The sequence below is a fragment of the Artemia franciscana genome, unplaced genomic scaffold (genome assembly GCF_032884065.1).
Source record: "Artemia franciscana unplaced genomic scaffold, ASM3288406v1 Scaffold_2732, whole genome shotgun sequence".
Lineage (NCBI taxonomy): Eukaryota > Metazoa > Arthropoda > Branchiopoda > Anostraca > Artemiidae > Artemia > Artemia franciscana.
The window spans coordinates 8,394-26,183 of record NW_027063513.1 but is presented as its reverse complement, the minus strand read 5'-3'; the positions used below and the strand labels follow the sequence as shown (position 1 = coordinate 26,183).

Here is a 17,790-nt window from a genome sequence, read left to right as displayed (position 1 = left end):
TACAAAAAAAAACTAAAAACTAATAAAAAAAGTAAAAAAGCTAAAAAACTAAAAAAACTAAAAAAACTAAAAAAAGGTAAAAAACTAAAAAAAATAAAAAATAAAAAAAAACTAAAAAAAAGGAAAAAACTGAAAAATAAGCTAAAATAAAGGTAAAAACCAATAAAAAACTAAAAAAAAAGGAAAAAACTAATAAATGACGACACTCAAAGAGAAAGCGACCAGGACAAAAGGAATGTTCGATTAGCAATCAACAAAGCACCGGGACACAGGGAGTATAAATGACGACCAGGACATAAGTAAAAAAAAAAAACTATCTATATATATAAAAATAAGTTGTCTGTGGATCTGTGGATCGTGGATCAGGTGACGTCACCTGAAAAAACTGGATCAGGTGACGTCAAAACTGAAAAAACTAAAAAAAGGCAAAAACTACAAAAAAAACTAAAAACTAATAAAAAAAATAAAAAAGCTAAAAAACTAAAAAAACTAAAAAAAGGCAAAAACTACAAAAAAAACTAAAAACTAATAAAAAAGCTAAAAAACTAAAAAAACTAAAAAAAAGGCAAAAACTACAAAAAAACTAAAAACTAATAAAAAAAATAAAAAAGCTAAAAAACTAAAAAAACTAAAAAAACTAAAAAAAGGTAAAAAACTAAAAAAACTAAAAACTAAAAAAAAACTAAAAAAGGTAAAAACTAAAAGAACTAAAAAAGAAAAAAATAAATGACGACACTCAAAGAGAAAGCGACCAGGACAAAAGGAATGTTCGATTAGCAATCAACAAAGCACCGGGACACAGGGAGTATAAATGACGACCAGGACACAAGTAAAAAAAAAAATTAACAAAACTAAAAAGAAGGTAAAAACTACAAAAAAACTAAAAAGAAAAAAAAAACTAAAAACTAATAAAAAAACTAAAAATTCTAAAAATCTAAATAAACTAAAAAAGAAAAAAAAAGGAAAAAAATAAAGGAGAAAAACAAAACTAAAAAACGAATGTATATACAGACCGGTACACCGGGATACAAATGACGACCGGGATACAGGGAATATAAATAACGACCGGGACACAGGGACACAACTACAACGGGGACACCGGGGGAAACAGGGGGATATAAATGACGACCGGGACAAAAAAACTAAAAAGAAATAAAAACTAAAAACTAATAAAAAAAACTAAAAAATCTAAAAATCTAAATAAGCTAAAAAAGAAAAAAAAAGGAAAAAAATAAAGGAGAAAAACAAAACTAAAAAACGAATGTATATACAGACCGGGACACCGGGATACAAATGATGACCGGGACCCGGGACACAGGGAATATAAATGACGACCGGGACACAGGGACACAACTACAACGGGGACACCGGGGGAAACAGGGGGATGTAAATGACGACCGGGACACCGGGACAGGGAATGGTCGATTAGCAATCACCATCAACAAAGCTCAAGGGCAATCATTAGAATCATGAGGTATAGATCTGAATACAGATTGTTTTCCCATGGACCATTATATGTTGCATGTTCAAGAGTCGGTAAACCTGACAATCTATTTATATGCAAAGACAATGGGACAGCAAAGAATGTTGTATATTCGCAAGTTTTACGTAGTTAAAACCATATATATATATATATATCTATATTCACAGGTGGGACATAGGGACACAACTACAATGGCGCGTAACTATTATGGCGCGTAACGACTTACGCGCGCGGGGGGGCTTGGGGGGGGCGCGAAGCGCCCCCACCAACTAGGTGTTGGGGTGGCGCGAAGCGCCACCCCAACAGCTAGTCTATATATATATATATATATATATATATATATATATATATATATATATATATATATATATTTATATATATATATATATCTATCTATATTCACAGGTGGGACATAGGGACACAACTACAATGGCGCGTAACTATTATGGCGCGTAACGACTTACGCGCGCGGGGGGGCTTGGGGGGGGCGCGAAGCGCCCCCACCAACTAGGTGTTGGGGTGGCGCGAAGCGCCACCCCAACAGCTAGTCTATATATAAAAATAAGTTGTATGTATTTTTGTATTGAGGGTTTTCATATGACGTCTGAAAAATAAATAAGAAAAAGAAAACTGAAAAAAGAAAAATGGTAAAAAACTAAAAAAAAGAACTAAAAAGAAAAAACTAAAAAAAAAATAAAAATAAAAAAAATAAAAAAAGAAAAAGCTTAAAAAGAAATAATGTAAAAAAAAAGTAAAAAAAATAAAAAGGTGAAAAACTAAAAAGAAAAAACTAAAAAAAGCTAAACAACTAAAAAAAGAAAAAACTGAAAAAACTGGGAATTGCAAAAATATTTCAATATATTTTGACAAAAGATTAAGGTAATTCGAAAACCTTAAAACAGATACCCAAAATTTTGAGGTTTATTATAAATTGTTGGAGCTTTAGCTTGCTTGGCACGTAAAGATTTTTCCAAGTGTCAATCTTAGAATGAACATTGACAAATTGAAGAAAACAAATCAATAAAAGAAGAAACTTAACAAAGAAAAACTAAAAAGGACACAAATGACGACCGGGACACAGAGAATATAAATGACGACCTGGACACAGGGACACAACTACAACGGGGACGCCGGGGGCACAGGGGGATATATAAATGACGACGGGGACACAGGGAATGTTCGATTAGCAATCACCATCAACAAAGCTCAAGGTCAATCGTTAGAAAAATGCCGTATAAATATGAATACGGATTGTTTTCCCATGGACAATTATTATGTTGCATGTTCAAGAGATGGTAAACCTGACAATCTATTTATATGGACAGACAATAGGACAGCAAAGAATGTTATATATTCGCAAGTTTCACGTAGTTAAATATATATATATATATATATATATATATATATATATATATATATATATATATATATATATATATATATATATATATATATATATATATATATATATATATATATATATATGTATATATATATATATATATATATATATATATATATATATATATATATATATTTATATATATATATATATATATATATATATATTTATATTTATATTTATATATATATATATACATATATATATATATATATATATATATATATATATATATATATATATATATATATATATATATATATATATATATATATATATATATATATATATATATATATATACTAGCTGTTGGGGTGGCGCTTCGCGCCACCCCAACACCTAGTTGGTGGGGCGCTTCGCGCCCCCCCAAACCCCCCCGCGCGCGTAAGTCGTTACGCGCCATATTAGTTACGCGCCATTGTAGTTGTGTCCCTGTGTCCCACCTGTGAATATAGATAGATTTATATATGTGTTTCAAACTACGTAAAAATTGCGAATATACAACATTTTTGGCTTTCCCACTACTGGAAGCTTTCCGTTTCCAATTGCCAGCAATTGATCTGAAAATGTTTGACCAGAATCATCGTTTTGCAATCGGACACGCATATTTGTAGTTAATTTTAATATTTTTACGTGTGCCCATAAATTAGAATTTTTCAGGCAAGCATTCATTTCGTCTGCAGGAGTTAAACTACGTAAAAATTGCGAATATACAACATTCTTGGCTTTCCCATTGTCTGTGCATATACAAAGCCGTATGCACTAATAATGACGTCATATGCAAACGCTCTTTTTACAAACAAACAAACATGCATACACACAACTCGTTTTTATATAGATAGATAGATAGATGGATACAATACAAATTAACTGCGTAAAACTTGCGAATATACAACATTCTTCGCTGTCCAATTGTAGCTGCATATAAATAGATTGTCAGGTTTACCGACCCTCGAACATGCAACGTACAATTGTCCATGGGAAAAACAATCAGTATTAAGATCTATACCACATTTTTCTAATGATTGACCTTGAGCTTTGTTAATGGTGATTGCAAATGCTAATCGAATTGGGAATTGCAATCTTTTAAATTGAAAAGGCAGATCCGTTGGAATCATGGGAATGCGAGGAATAAGAACAGCCTTACCCTCAAAATGCCCTGTCAAGATTGTCGCCTTTATTAGGCTTTCCATTGTTTTTTTTACGGCAAGTCGCGTGCCATTGCAAAGCTTTGGTGGGTCGCCTATTTTTAGTTGTAGCACGTGTGGTGGAAACCCTGAAAGATATATGGAATTTAAAAATTCAGATGGATAATTAACCGCTTCATTTGGTTCCAAAACTGTGTCGACTGACTTGCAAAGGACTGCCTGGTCTCGAATCTTGGTCAAAACAATATTGTTGATTTCTTGGACGTCTATATTTTTGGGTGCGAAATGTTATTTTGTACATACGACAATAGATCACTCGTATAGTAACTTTGTTCACGATCCAATTCTACACATGTCGAAACAGCAGCGATACGGTTAGGTGAAGGCATTCCCAAATCCTGAAGGGGTTTGTTTGCCATACGTACGCACAAATCTTCTATAATAACTAAAGTGTCGTTATAAATTTCTGATGTAAAATCAAAAGTCATTTCTGACGTCTCTAACTGTTTTCGATGGAGTATATCTTCGGACATTTTTCACTTATATTTTTCCCATAACTCTGTAGGAGCTGATGGAGAGCAAGTGTACGAATTTGACTTGGGGTTGACGTTTCGCACGCGTCATTGATGCAGTTATCCCAGTGTTGGTCATTCTCCAATAAATTCAGAGCTTGGCATGCACTACGGTAAGTGTCATGTATAGTACCGTTTACAGTTCTCAAATACTCAAAGGATGTCGGACCGGGTACATTCACCAAAAGCAGGCGTAGAAAGAAGCATTCATGTTGATTGGGGTGAACGGTGTAGAGTCTTCCTATCGTGGTATCTTTGAAGATGGTAGGTTGGCCGTAAACCCACTGGTTATCTACTTCGATGGTGGTACCGTTGCCATTGTAGGTTTTTCAGTCATTTTACAATTAGAAATTTCTCTTTCAACGGTCTTCTTACAATTAAAAATTTGTCTTTGAACGATATTCTTAAATACCTGTGTCCTGGTCGTCATTTATATTCCCTGTGTCCCGGTCGTCATTTGTGTCCCGGTATCCCAGTCTGTAATTTCTCTTTTTTCTTTTTTCAGTTTTCTTTTTCTTCTTTATTTTTCAGCTTCACTATGAAATACATATCGCCGAACCTTTGTTTTTTTAACTAAAATCTGGTAGTCATTGATGACCTTTTCCAAGTCAAAATCCCAAACCCAATCATCATCGCTATCATTTTCAGTTTTAATATGTTTTGACTCTCGCTGTCCAGGTGGATCTTCATCTAACTGCGCGGTTTTGCGTTCTTTAGCCTCAAGCCTGTTTCCTTGCTGTTCTTTTGATTCCTCGGCTGCTCTGGTAGTTCCTCGACACGCCTTCGTTGACGTAAATTGCACATTCTTAATCTGGCCATTTCTCTTTGAACCGCAAGCCTGGTTTTGCTTTTTGTTAACATTCTACCTTTTTCAATGTTTTTCAATTTTTCAGTGTTCATTCTAACATTGATGTTAGAAAAAAATTTTACGTACTAAGCATGCAAACACTCGACAATTTATAATAAAACTCAAAATTATAAATATCTGTTATAAGGTTTTCGAATTACTTTAATCTATTGTCAAAATATATAGAAATATTTATGCAATTACCAGTCATAGATATATATATATATATATATATATATATTTATATATATATATATATATATATATATATATATATATATATATATATATCTATATATATATATATATATATATATATATATATATATATACTAGCCACACCAACAGGCCTTCGGCACGTCTTCTTTTTTCACTTTCTCTTTTAGCAGCAAGTCTGCTTTCGCGTTGCTCTGGTAGTTCCTCGGCACGCTTTCTGTTCTTTCTTTCTCTATCAGCCTCAAGCCTGTTTCATTGCTGTTCTTTCGATTCCTCGGCACGCTTTCTTTTCTGACTTTCTCTATCAGCAGCAAGTTTTTTGGCATAGACTCTTTGAGCATCATCCTTGGCTGTTGCCATTGTAAGTTCATCAGTCATTTTAAAGTTAAACATTAATAGATTTCTACGTGAACGCATATCTTAAATATCTTTAATTACGTCACCGTCATAACAAAAATGACGACAACTATCTTCATGACGTCAGTCAACACACAAACACGACGTCACCTGACAGACACATCCACAGAAAACTTATTTTTATATAGATAGATATATCTATATTCACGGGAGGGACACAGGGACACAACTGCAATGGCGCGTAACTTATAAGGCACGTAACGACTTACGCGCGGGGGGGGGGGGGGTTGAGGGGGCTCGAAGCACCCCCATCAACTAGGTGTTGCTAGTCTTCATAAAAAAGCTAGTCTTCTACAAAAACTGAGGATTGTTCTTACTGTTCTTCGATCCTATTATAGCTGCTTCCTCTTCCCCTTTGAAAAATTTGCCGTCCTCTACCTCTGCTGAAGTTTCCAGTACCTCTCCCCCTGACAAAGGAATCTCTTACATCGGCGGTGTGGGAACCTCTTCTATTATAGCTGTCTCTCACTCTCTCATTCTCGCTACCTACGTTGCTACTATAGCTATTTGCTCTTCCTCTATTGAATTCTCCATTTGTTCTGCCTCTATCTGCGAAGCTATTCACTTTGGTATCGCAGGAATCTCCCTTGAATTCAGCATGAATTTTAGCGTAACTTGCAATGCCTTTATATGGCTCATAGCTACTCCCTCTACCTCTGCCTCTGTTTAAATATGGCCTTCCACTGCCACTGTTGAATTCTTTTCTTTCACTGCTTCTGCTAAACTCTGACCTTCCCTGGACTTGGTTAAAATTATTCCTTCCTCTACCTCCGTTAAAATGAGACGTCCCTCTACCTCTGCTAAAGCCGGGCCTTGCTCTGTCAGAGTCAGATATTCCTCTACCTCTGTTAAAGTCCGAACGTCCCTTGCCTCTAATCTCATCATACTCGCTGTCTCTATTTCTGTTAGGGCGAAAGGCTTGATCTCTACCTCTGTTTATGCCGCGTATGTGCCCCCTCCCTTGGCTGTCACTATTTGTACCACCTCTGCCTCTGTAAGGGTTACTTACCTTTTCAGGATAGTTTCGCTTTTTCCCCAGAAAGCTTTCTAAATCTTTACGAGGATTTGTCTTCACTAGATGTTCTTGATCACGCTGATCTTGAATGCTGATCTTCTGATTTGGGATATTTTTCTGTTTGCCTTTCTCCAATGGATCGATTCTTTTAGCTGAAGTTTCATTTTCCTTTTTGTTATTACATCCACTTATTTTTCTATCTTCAGCCTCTTGACCAACTATTGTGATACTTTTATCTGTCTCATTGGGTACTTCATCTCTATTAGAGTCAACAGAAGTCAGCTTATTCGTCCTTCTCCTTCGACGTCTACGCCTTTTGGTTCTTTCTGTGTTTTGACCATCTTTTGCTGCAGACTGGTTTAAGTCATTGCGTTGTTTGTCATCATTTTCAGAATTGTGTACGTTATTAACTGCTATTTCCGTGTTGTCACCATCTTTTGCTTCAGACTGGCTTACGGCGTTGCGTTGTTTGTCATCATTCTCAGAATTGTTTATGTTACTAACTACTATTTCTGTGTTTTCACTATCTTTTGTTACAGACTGGCTTACGTCGCTACGTTGTTTGTCATCATTCTCACAATTATGTACGTTATTAACTGCTGTTTCTTCGCCAAGAGTTTTTATATCCTGTTCAGTGACACTTTGTACTCCTGTCGTATCTGGCAATTCTCTGGAAACATCAGTGGCATCACCTTTGGCTTCCTTCAAAATACTAGTTCCTTCAAATTCCATATTTAAACGGTTTGTAAGGGAAGAATTGAGTCTTATGAAGAGTAATTGTTAAATGACGGCCACATGATGAAGAACTGTAAGTGTGTTTTCTTTATTATTATACTAATCAAAGCTCTGAAAACCAAAATCTGTAGCTAATAACAATAAAATCATTTTGCTCTTTTTAACTTTTGGTATTACAGAAAACTTTACGAGATAATCTTAGAAAAACCTGCACCAAGAAAATATAATGATGTGATTTGGCAATCGATCTTGTCAATGACGTTTGACTAAGTATAATAACATCAAGTTTCAACAGGCTGGTGAAAAAAAATATCGCCTAAATCACCCAATATGGTTTAATCCCTCCCTGTGGCTTTGTTTGGTTAAATTCTTCTATCTTGCTCCAAGAATAGAATAAAACTCGGTATAATACTCGGAAAAATAGGATTCTGTGTTTTGTTTGGTTTCCCGCCATTTTTCTTGAGGGGTTCTTAAGTACTGTTAAACATTGAAGCTTAAAATTGCGCCACCCCAACACCTAGTTGGTGGGGGCGCTTCGCGCCCCCCAAGCCCCCCCCCCCACCCGCGCGCGTCCTTTTTTTTAGTTTTTTTTAGTTTTTAGTTTTTTTAGTTTTTTACCTTTTTTAGTTTTTTTAGTTTTTTTAGTTTTTTAGCTTTTTTATTTTTTTTATTAGTTTTTAGTTTTTTTTGTAGTTTTTAATAGATTGTCAGGTTTACCGACTCTTGAAGATGCAACGCTTAATGGTCCATGGGAAAACAATCCGTATTCAGATCTATACCTCATGATTATATTGATTGCCCTTGAGCTTTGTTGATGGTGATTGCTAATCGACCATTTCCTTTGTTGCCGTCGTCATTTATATATCTCCCTGTGCCCCCGGCGTCCCCGTTGTAGTTGTGTCCCTGTGTCCGGGTCGTCATTTATATTCCCTGTGTCCCCGTCGTCATTTGTATCCCGGTGTCCCAGTCTGTGATTTCTATTTGAGTGTCCCGGGCGTCATTTATTTTCGTCAGGATATTGTAGGGCATCGTAGCATCGATGAGTTTAAGCAATTCTTGTCAACTGATTGTTTCGCCTATAAAGAATATTATCTCGAGGTAAGAACTGATCACCGACCACAACGATTGCCACTTTGTTGATAGTTGCGTATCAGGAGGCATCAATTCGATTGCTGTTTTTAAGCAGAAGCACTAAATTATTATTTTTGTGGAAAAGATATAAATATATATATATATATTTTTTCTTTTTAGTTTTTTTGTAGTGTTTACCTTTTTAGTTTTTTTCTTCTTTTGTATTAATGCTAAAGCCAAGGTTCAAACCTGGAGCCTCTCGGACATAGAACCTGAAACATAATGCTTTACCAACTCAGCTACTTCGGCGTGAATACATTCGTTTTGAGCAGCTTCCTCGGGTGTTGTCATTGTTGTCCTGGTCGTCATTTATATCGCCTGTGTCCCGGTCGTCATTTGTGTCCCGGTATCCCAGTCTGTAAATTCTCCTTGAGTGTCCCAGTCGTTATTTATATTCCCTCTGTCCCGGTCGTCATTTGTGTCCCGGTCTGTAGTTTCTCTTTGAGTGTTTTTTCTTTTTAGTATTTTTTAGTTTTTACATTTTTTCTTTTTTCAGTTTTCTTTTTCTTCTTTATTTTTCAGCTTCACTATGAAATACATATCGCCGAACCTTTGTTTTTTTTAGCTAAAATCTGGTAGGCATTGATGACCTTATCCAAGTCAAGATCCCAAACCCAATCATCATCGCTATCATTTTCAGTTTTGATATGTTTTGACTCTCGTTGTCCAGGTGGATCTTCATCTAACTGCGCGGTTTTGCGTTCTTTAGCCTCAAGCCTGTTTCCTTGCTGTTCTTTTGATTCCTCGGCACGCTTTCTTTTCTGACTTTCTCTATCAGCAGCAAGTTTTTTGGCATAGACTCTTTGAGCATCTTCATCGGCTTTTGCCATTGTAAGTTCATCAGTCATTTTAAACTTAAACATTAATAGATTTCTACGTGTCATTCTAACATTGATGTTAGAAAAAAATTTTACGTACCAAGCATGCAAACACTCGACAATTTATAATAAAACTCAAAATTATAAATATCTGTTATAAGGTTTTCGAATTACTTTAATCTATTGTCAAAATATATAGAAATATTTATGCAATTACCAGTTTCTACATTTTTAGTTTCAGTTTGCTTTTCAGTTTAGTTTCATTTTTATATATATTTAAGATATAATCTGGCGTAACGGACAGACAACTTATTTTTATATATATAGAAGATAGATTTTTATATATATATAGATACAGTTTCTTCTTTAGTTTTTTTCTTTTTTAGTTTTTTCTTTTTTTAGTTTCTTCTTTTTATTGATTTGTTTTCTTAAATTTCTCAATGTTCATTCTAACATTGACACTTGGAAAAATCTTTACGTGCCAAGCATGCTAAAGCTCCAACAATTTAAATTAAACCTCAAATTTGGGGTATCTGTTTTAAGGTTTTCGAATTACTTTAATCTATTGTCAAAATATATTGAAATATTTGTGCAATTCCCAGTTTTTTTTTAGTTTTTTCTTTTTTTAGTTTTTAGCTTTTTTAGTTTTTTTTTAGTTTTTTATCTTTTTTATTTTTTTACGTTTTTTCTTTTTAGGTTTTTTCTTTTTTTAATTTTTTTAATTTTTATTTTTTTTTTTAGTTTTTTCTCTTAGTTTTGTTTTAGTTTTTTACCATTTTTCTTTTTCGAATTACTTTTATCTATTGTCAAAATATTTCGAAATATTTATGCAATTTCCAGTTTTTACATTCTAGTTTGTTTTCTTTTATATATATAGAAGATATAATCTAGCGTAACGGACAGACAACTTATTTATATATATATATATATATATATATATATATATATATATATATATATATATATATATATATATCTATATATATAAAAATAAGTTGTCTGTGGATGGATGGATGTGTCAGGTGACGTCACCTGAAAAAACTGGATTAGGTGACGTCAAAACTGAAAAAACTAAAAAAAGGCAAAAACTACAAAAAAAACTAAAAACTAATAAAAAAAATAAAAAAGCTAAAAAACTAAAAAAACTATAAAGGTAAAAACCAATAAAAAACTAAAAAAAAAACTGAAAAAACTAAAAAAAGGCAAAAACTACAAAAAAAAACTAAAAACTAATAAAAAAAGTAAAAAAGCTAAAAAACTAAAAAAACTAAAAAAACTAAAAAAAGGTAAAAAACTAAAAAAAATGAAAAATAAAAAAAAACTAAAAAAAAGGAAAAAACTGAAAAATAAGCTAAAATAAAGGTAAAAACCAATAAAAAACTAAAAAAAAAAAGGAAAAAACTAATAAATGACGACACTCAAAGAGAAAGCGACCAGGACAAAAGGAATGTTCGATTAGCAATCAACAAAGCACCGGGACACAGGGAGTATAAATGACGACCAGGACATAAGTAAAAAAAAAAAAACTATCTATATATATAAAAATAAGTTGTCTGTGGATCTGTGGATCGTGGATCAGGTGACGTCACCTGAAAAAACTGGATCAGGTGACGTCAAAACTGAAAAAACTAAAAAAAGGCAAAAACTACAAAAAAAACTAAAAACTAATAAAAAAAATAAAAAAGCTAAAAAACTAAAAAAACTAAAAAAAGGCAAAAACTACAAAAAAAACTAAAAACTAATAAAAAAGCTAAAAAACTAAAAAAACTAAAAAAAAGGCAAAAACTACAAAAAAACTAAAAACTAATAAAAAAAATAAAAAAGCTAAAAAACTAAAAAAACTAAAAAAACTAAAAAAAGGTAAAAAACTAAAAAAACTAAAAACTAAAAAAAAACTAAAAAAGGTAAAAACTAAAAGAACTAAAAAAGAAAAAAATAAATGACGACACTCAAAGAGAAAGCGACCAGGACAAAAGGAATGTTTGATTAGCAATCAACAAAGCACCGGGACACAGGGAGTATAAATGACGACCAGGACACAAGTAAAAAAAAAAATTAACAAAACTAAAAAGAAGGTAAAAACTACAAAAAAACTAAAAAGAAAAAAAAACTAAAAACTAATAAAAAAACTAAAAAATCTAAAAATCTAAATAAACTAAAAAAGAAAAAAAAGGAAAAAAATAAAGGAGAAAAACAAAACTAAAAAACGAATGTATATACAGACCGGTACACCGGGATACAAATGACGACCGGGACACAGGGAATATAAATAACGACCGGGACACAGGGACACAACTACAACGGGGACACCGGGGGAAACAGGGGGATATAAATGACGACCGGGACAAAAAAACTAAAAAGAAAAAAAAACTAAAAAGAAAAAAAAACTAAAAACTAATAAAAAAAAACTAAAAAATCTAAAAATCTAAATAAGCTAAAAAAGAAAAAAAAAAGGAAAAAAACAAAGGAGAAAAACAAAACTAAAAAACGAATGTATATACAGACCGGGACACCGGGATACAAATGATGACCGGGACCCGGGACACAGGGAATATAAATGACGACCGGGACACAGGGACACAACTACAACGGGGACACCGGGGGAAACAGGGGGATGTAAATGACGACCGGGACACCGGGACAGGGAATGGTCGATTAGCAATCACCATCAACAAAGCTCAAGGGCAATCATTAGAATCATGAGGTATAGATCTGAATACAGATTGTTTTCCCATGGACCATTATATGTTGCATGTTCAAGAGTCGGTAAACCTGACAATCTATTTATATGCAAAGACAATGGGACAGCAAAGAATGTTGTATATTCGCAAGTTTTACGTAGTTAAAACCATATATATATATCTATCTATATTCACAGGTGGGACATAGGGACACAACTACAATGGCGCGTAACTATTATGGCGCGTAACGACTTACGCGCGCGGGGGGGCTTGGGGGGGGCGCGAAGCGCCCCCACCAACTAGGTGTTGGGGTGGCGCGAAGCGCCACCCCAACAGCTAGTATATATATATATATATATATATATATATATATATATATATATATATATATATATATATATATATATATATATCTTTCTATATTCACAGGTGGGACACAGGGACACAACTACAATGGCGCGTAACTAATACGGCGCGTAACGACTTACGTGCGCGGGGGGGGGGGGGGGGAGGGGTTTGGGTGGTTGACCAAGCAATATATATGTTATATTTATATGTTATACATGAATCTCATGAGCGTGGGGAGGGGGACTTGCTGCTCTTCAGTCACTTTTGACTAGTTAAAAGGACATTGGTTGTCACACTCAAAGACATAATTTCCGGCCTTTTCAATTACGTGGAAGACATAGGCGATCTCAAAATTTTGATTAGATGTGCTTAGGGAAACGGTGGGTGAGGGAGCGAGGTTAGCTAACCCCCAATCACTTTCGACTATTGAAAAGGCCGTTGGTTCTTTCAATTTCCAATCAAATGAGCTGTTTTCAAAGTTTCCACGACTTTGTGATGGCCAAATGGCCATCACAAAATTTCTATCGGATTGATTTTGGTAAAATACGAGTTTTGGTTGGGGGTATCGACCCTCCGATCATTCTGAGTTTTAAGAATGGCACTATAACTTATGATTACGAATCAAATTAGCCCCTTCCAAAGTTTATACGACCAACCTTTCCATCCATACCTTATATATTCCCAGGGCGTAACATACAACTCTTATCCTGAGGGTTGAGAGGGAAGGGTCGTAGACATGGTTTCAAGGCCTTTCAATTAAGTTGAACAAATGGCTATCTAAAAATTTGCCCTCTGCAAAGGTTATACGATCAACTTTTCTATACATACCTATATGCCCCCAGGGTGCAACTTGCAACCCTTGCCCTGAGGGGGTGGGTTGTCATCTCAAAGACATAATTTCCAGAACTTTTAATTATGTTGAACCATTTTTTTGATGTGTTTGGGGAAATATTGGGCATGAGAGGGGGGTGAATGGCCCTCCAATCATTTCCGACTATTAAAAAGGGCAGTTGTTCTTTCAGTCTTTAATCGAAGGAGCTGTTTTCAAAGTTTCTTCGACAACAAATGGCCATCTCAAGATTTTTATCAGATGCATTTCTAAGAAATACAAGGTTTGGGGGGGCAGGGTGTCCACCCTTTGATCATTTTGAATCTTAAAAAGGCCGCTAGGACTTCATATTACCAATTCAATGAGCCCTTTTCTAAGTTTATACGGTCACCCTTTCTATATATACCTTATATGCCCCAGGGCACAATTTACAACCCTTTCCCTGAGAGAGGGGGAAGGTTTGTCATCCTGAAAAACGTAGTTTTCGGACCTTTCAATTACGTTGAACAAAATGGCTATCTAAAAATTTGGATTGGATCTGTGTGGAGAAATGGTGGGCGTGGGAGGGTGGTAGTTGCCCTCATATTAATTTCGACTATTAAAAAGGACGCTAGTCCTTTCAATTTCCAATTAGATAAGCTCTTTTTGAAGTTTCTACGACAACAAATGGTCATCTCAAAATTTTTACCACATGTATTACAGAATAAAATGAGGTGAGGGGGGGGATCCATCCTCCAATCCTTCTGAATCTTAAAAAGGGCACTAGTACTTTTGATAACCAATCTATTGATTCTCACCCGAAGTTTATTCGAGCACCCTTTCTATATATACCTTATATGCCCCCAGGGCGTAACTTACAACCCTTACCCTGAGGGCTGTAGGGTTGTTGTCATCCTCAAAGACACAATTCCCAGATCTTTCGACTGAGTTGATCAAAATGGTTCTGTCAAAATTTTGATTTGATGTGTATGAGGAAAGGGTGGGCGTGGAAGTCCCCCCCTCAAATGCCCTCAAATTGCCCTCAAATCACTTTCGATTATTCAAAAGGGCACTAGTCCTTTAAATTTCCAATCGAATGAGCCCTTTTCGAAGGTCCTACAACAACAATTGGCCATCTCAGAATTTCTATCAGATACATTTCAGGAAAATATGAGGTGGAGAGGGCTATCCAGTTTTTCATCACCCTGGATCTTGGAATAGGACACCAAAACATCTGATTTTCAGTTCAACGAGCCCATTCTGAAGTTTCTACGACCACCATTTCTACACAGCTTTATAAGCCCCCAGGGCACAACTTAAACCCTTACCTTGAGGGCTACGGGGTTGTCATCCTCCAAGAAACAATTCCCAGACTTGTTGACTACGCTGAATAAAATGGCTATCTCAATATTTTGATGAGATGTGTTTGAGGAAATGGTTGGCGTAAGAGAGGGGTTACTTACCCTCTAATGACTCTTGACTATTAAAAAGGGCCATTTCAATTTCCAATCTAATAAGCCATTTTAGAAGTTTGTACAAATAATGGCCATTTCGAAATTCGTATCAGAAAAATTTCTGGAAAATACGTAGTTGGGGGGGGGGCTATCCATCCTCTGATCACTCTGAATCTTAAGGAGGGCACTAGAAATTTTGATTACCAATCCAACGAGCCCCTTCCGAAGTTTATAAGATCACCCTTTCTATATAACCCTTAAATACTGCTAAGGTATAAATTACAACCCTTTCTCTGAGGGCCTAGGGGGGTTGTCATCCTCAAAGACAAAATTTATGGATCTTTCAACTAAGTTGAACAAAATGGCTGTCTCAGAATTTTGATTGAATGTGTTTGGGGAAATGGTGGGCGTGGGAGGGGGATTAGCTGCCCTCCAATCCCTTTCGACTATTAAAAACGGCACTAGCCCTTTCAATTTCCAAGCGAATGGGCCATTTTTGAAGTTTCTATGACAACTCCTTCGATAAGAAACACCCTAGTCTATAAAAATAAATTAAAAAAAAAAAAAAAAAAATGCTCACAAAGCTCTTTTCCTCAAGCAGCGCTTTTGTGCTGCCCAGAAAACTCTACCGTCATGATACCGATCCCCATTTATAGTTAACCAGACTGATTCCTCAAATAATTTATTTCATAAGTCTCTGTAAGATGTTAAGCAGACCCGCTTGTCACGTGGGTGACTGGGAATTCGAGTCCCCTTCAGAGGGAATGAGTGCTAGGTACACAAAGAAAACTTGTCCAAGTTTCAATTAGTGTCAAATTTTACCAAATGTCAAATGTTACCAAAAATTGAATACCAGGACGAAACACTGGAGTAACGCAAAACCAGGCTTGCGGTTCAAAGAGAAAGGGCCAGATTAGGAATGTGCAATTTACGTCAACGAAGGCGTGACGAGGAACCATGAAAGCAACGCGAAACCAGACTTACAGTTGACAGAGAAAGTAAAAAAAGAAGGCGTGTCAAGGAGCTACCAGAACAACGCGAAACCAGGCTTGCAGCTGATAGAGAAGGTAAAAAAAAGAAAGTGTGTCGCTTTATTACAAAAGTAATGCGTGTATAATCGCCTGGCATTCAGGTACAGCCCAGTCGATGATTATAGCTTGAGTAGATGTAGTTTGTGTGTTTGTCCGCATATGACATCATTATAAGTATATAAGGATTTGTATATGACGTCATTATAAGTATATAAGGGGGCGATTCAAAGAGAAGTTTCAGTGTAAATCCTACAATGGCGGAAAAAACACTCGAGAAAGCTGAACGTCCCAGTCGTCATTTGTGTCCCGGTGTCCCAGTCTGTAGTTTCTCTTTGAGTGTCCCGGTTGTCATTTATATTCCTTGTGTTCCGGTCTGAAATTCGTTTTTGAATTGGTATATGATGAAATAAATTTTTTGTTTTTTCCCTTTTTTTTCTCTTTAGTTTTTTTTGCTTTTTACCTATTTTTTAGCTTTTTAGTTTTTTTTCTTTTTTCTTTTTATTTTGTTGTAGTTTTTACCTTTTTTATTTTTTTATTTATATTTTTTTAGTTTTCTTTTTCTCCTTTATATTTCAGTTTTTTCCTTTTTTAGTTTGTTTTCTTTTTCAGTTTTTAGTTTTTTTTTTAGTTTTTATCTTTTTTAGTTTTTTTGTTGTTTTTACCCTTTTTTTCTTTTTTTTTCTTTTTTAGTTTTTAGTTTTTTACCTTTTTTTAGTTTTTTTTTAGTTTTTTAGCTTTTTTGGTTTTTTAGTAGTTCTTACCTGTTTTTTAGTTTTTTTTAGTTTTTTTTTCTATTTTAGTATTTTTCTTCTTTTGTATTAATGCTACAGCCAAGGTTCGAACCTGGAACCTTTCGGACCTAAAACCTGGAACATAATTCTTTACCATCTCAGCTACTTCGGCTTGATTACATTTACTTTTTTTTTTTTTTTTTTAATTTTAATTTTTATTATTTCTTTAGTTTTCTTTTTCTCCTTTATTTGTCAGATTTTTTCCTTTTTTTTAGTTTTTTCCTTTTTCAGTTTTTATTTTATTTAGTTTTTTTTTAGTTTTTTTAGTTTTTTATTAGTTTTTAGTTTTTTATTTTTAGTATTTTGTAGTTTTTGCCTTTTTTTAGTTTTTTTTAGTTTTTTTTTTTACTTTTTTACTTTTTAGTTTTTTATCCTTTTTTTTTTAGTTTTTTTTAGTATTTTACCTTTTTTAGTTTTTCTTCAAGTATTTTCTTTTTAGTTTGTTTTTTTAGTTTCTATCTTTTTTAGTTTTTTCTTCTTTTGTATTAATGGTAAAGCCAAGGTTCGAACCTGGAACCTCTCGGACCTAGAACCTGGAACATAATGCTTTACCAACTGAGCTACTGTGTTTGTATTTGTAGCGGATTAACGACACTTCTTGACAACTAAGGTCCCTGCGTCGGCCCTGTAGTGCATTCCTGCAGCATGGTTCGATCTCTGGGTCCCGTATTACCACGCTAAGGTCAAACCCAAGATGTGTTCAAATCGACTATGTCTAAAATTTGTCCCTATTGCAAGGCCTTGGAATTTAATTTTTCTTTTTTTTCTTTTTCAGTTTTTAGTTTTTTTTATTAGTTTTTCTTTTTTTCTTTTTAGTTTTCTTGTAGGTTTTATCTTTTTTTTAGTTTTTTTTATAGTTTTTTTCTTTTATTTTCTTTAATTTTTTGTAGTTT

General features: G+C 34.4%; 1 protein-coding gene across 1 annotated transcript; it reads right to left on the bottom strand.

Annotated features, from left to right (window-relative positions):
- Positions 1-6,398: 6,398 nt before the first annotated feature.
- LOC136042992 (uncharacterized protein DDB_G0283697-like) lies at positions 6,399-7,832 on the bottom strand. The gene has a single exon (XM_065727887.1). The coding sequence runs from the start codon at positions 7,830-7,832 to the stop codon at positions 6,399-6,401; it is 1,434 nt and encodes a 477-aa protein (XP_065583959.1).
- Between the last annotated feature and the right edge of the window lie 9,958 nt (positions 7,833-17,790).

Excerpts from the sequence above, each read along its gene's own strand:
- LOC136042992 (XM_065727887.1), bottom strand. The coding sequence starts at position 7,832 with ATGGAATTTGAAGGAACTAGTATTTTGAAGGAAGCCAAAGGTGATGCC.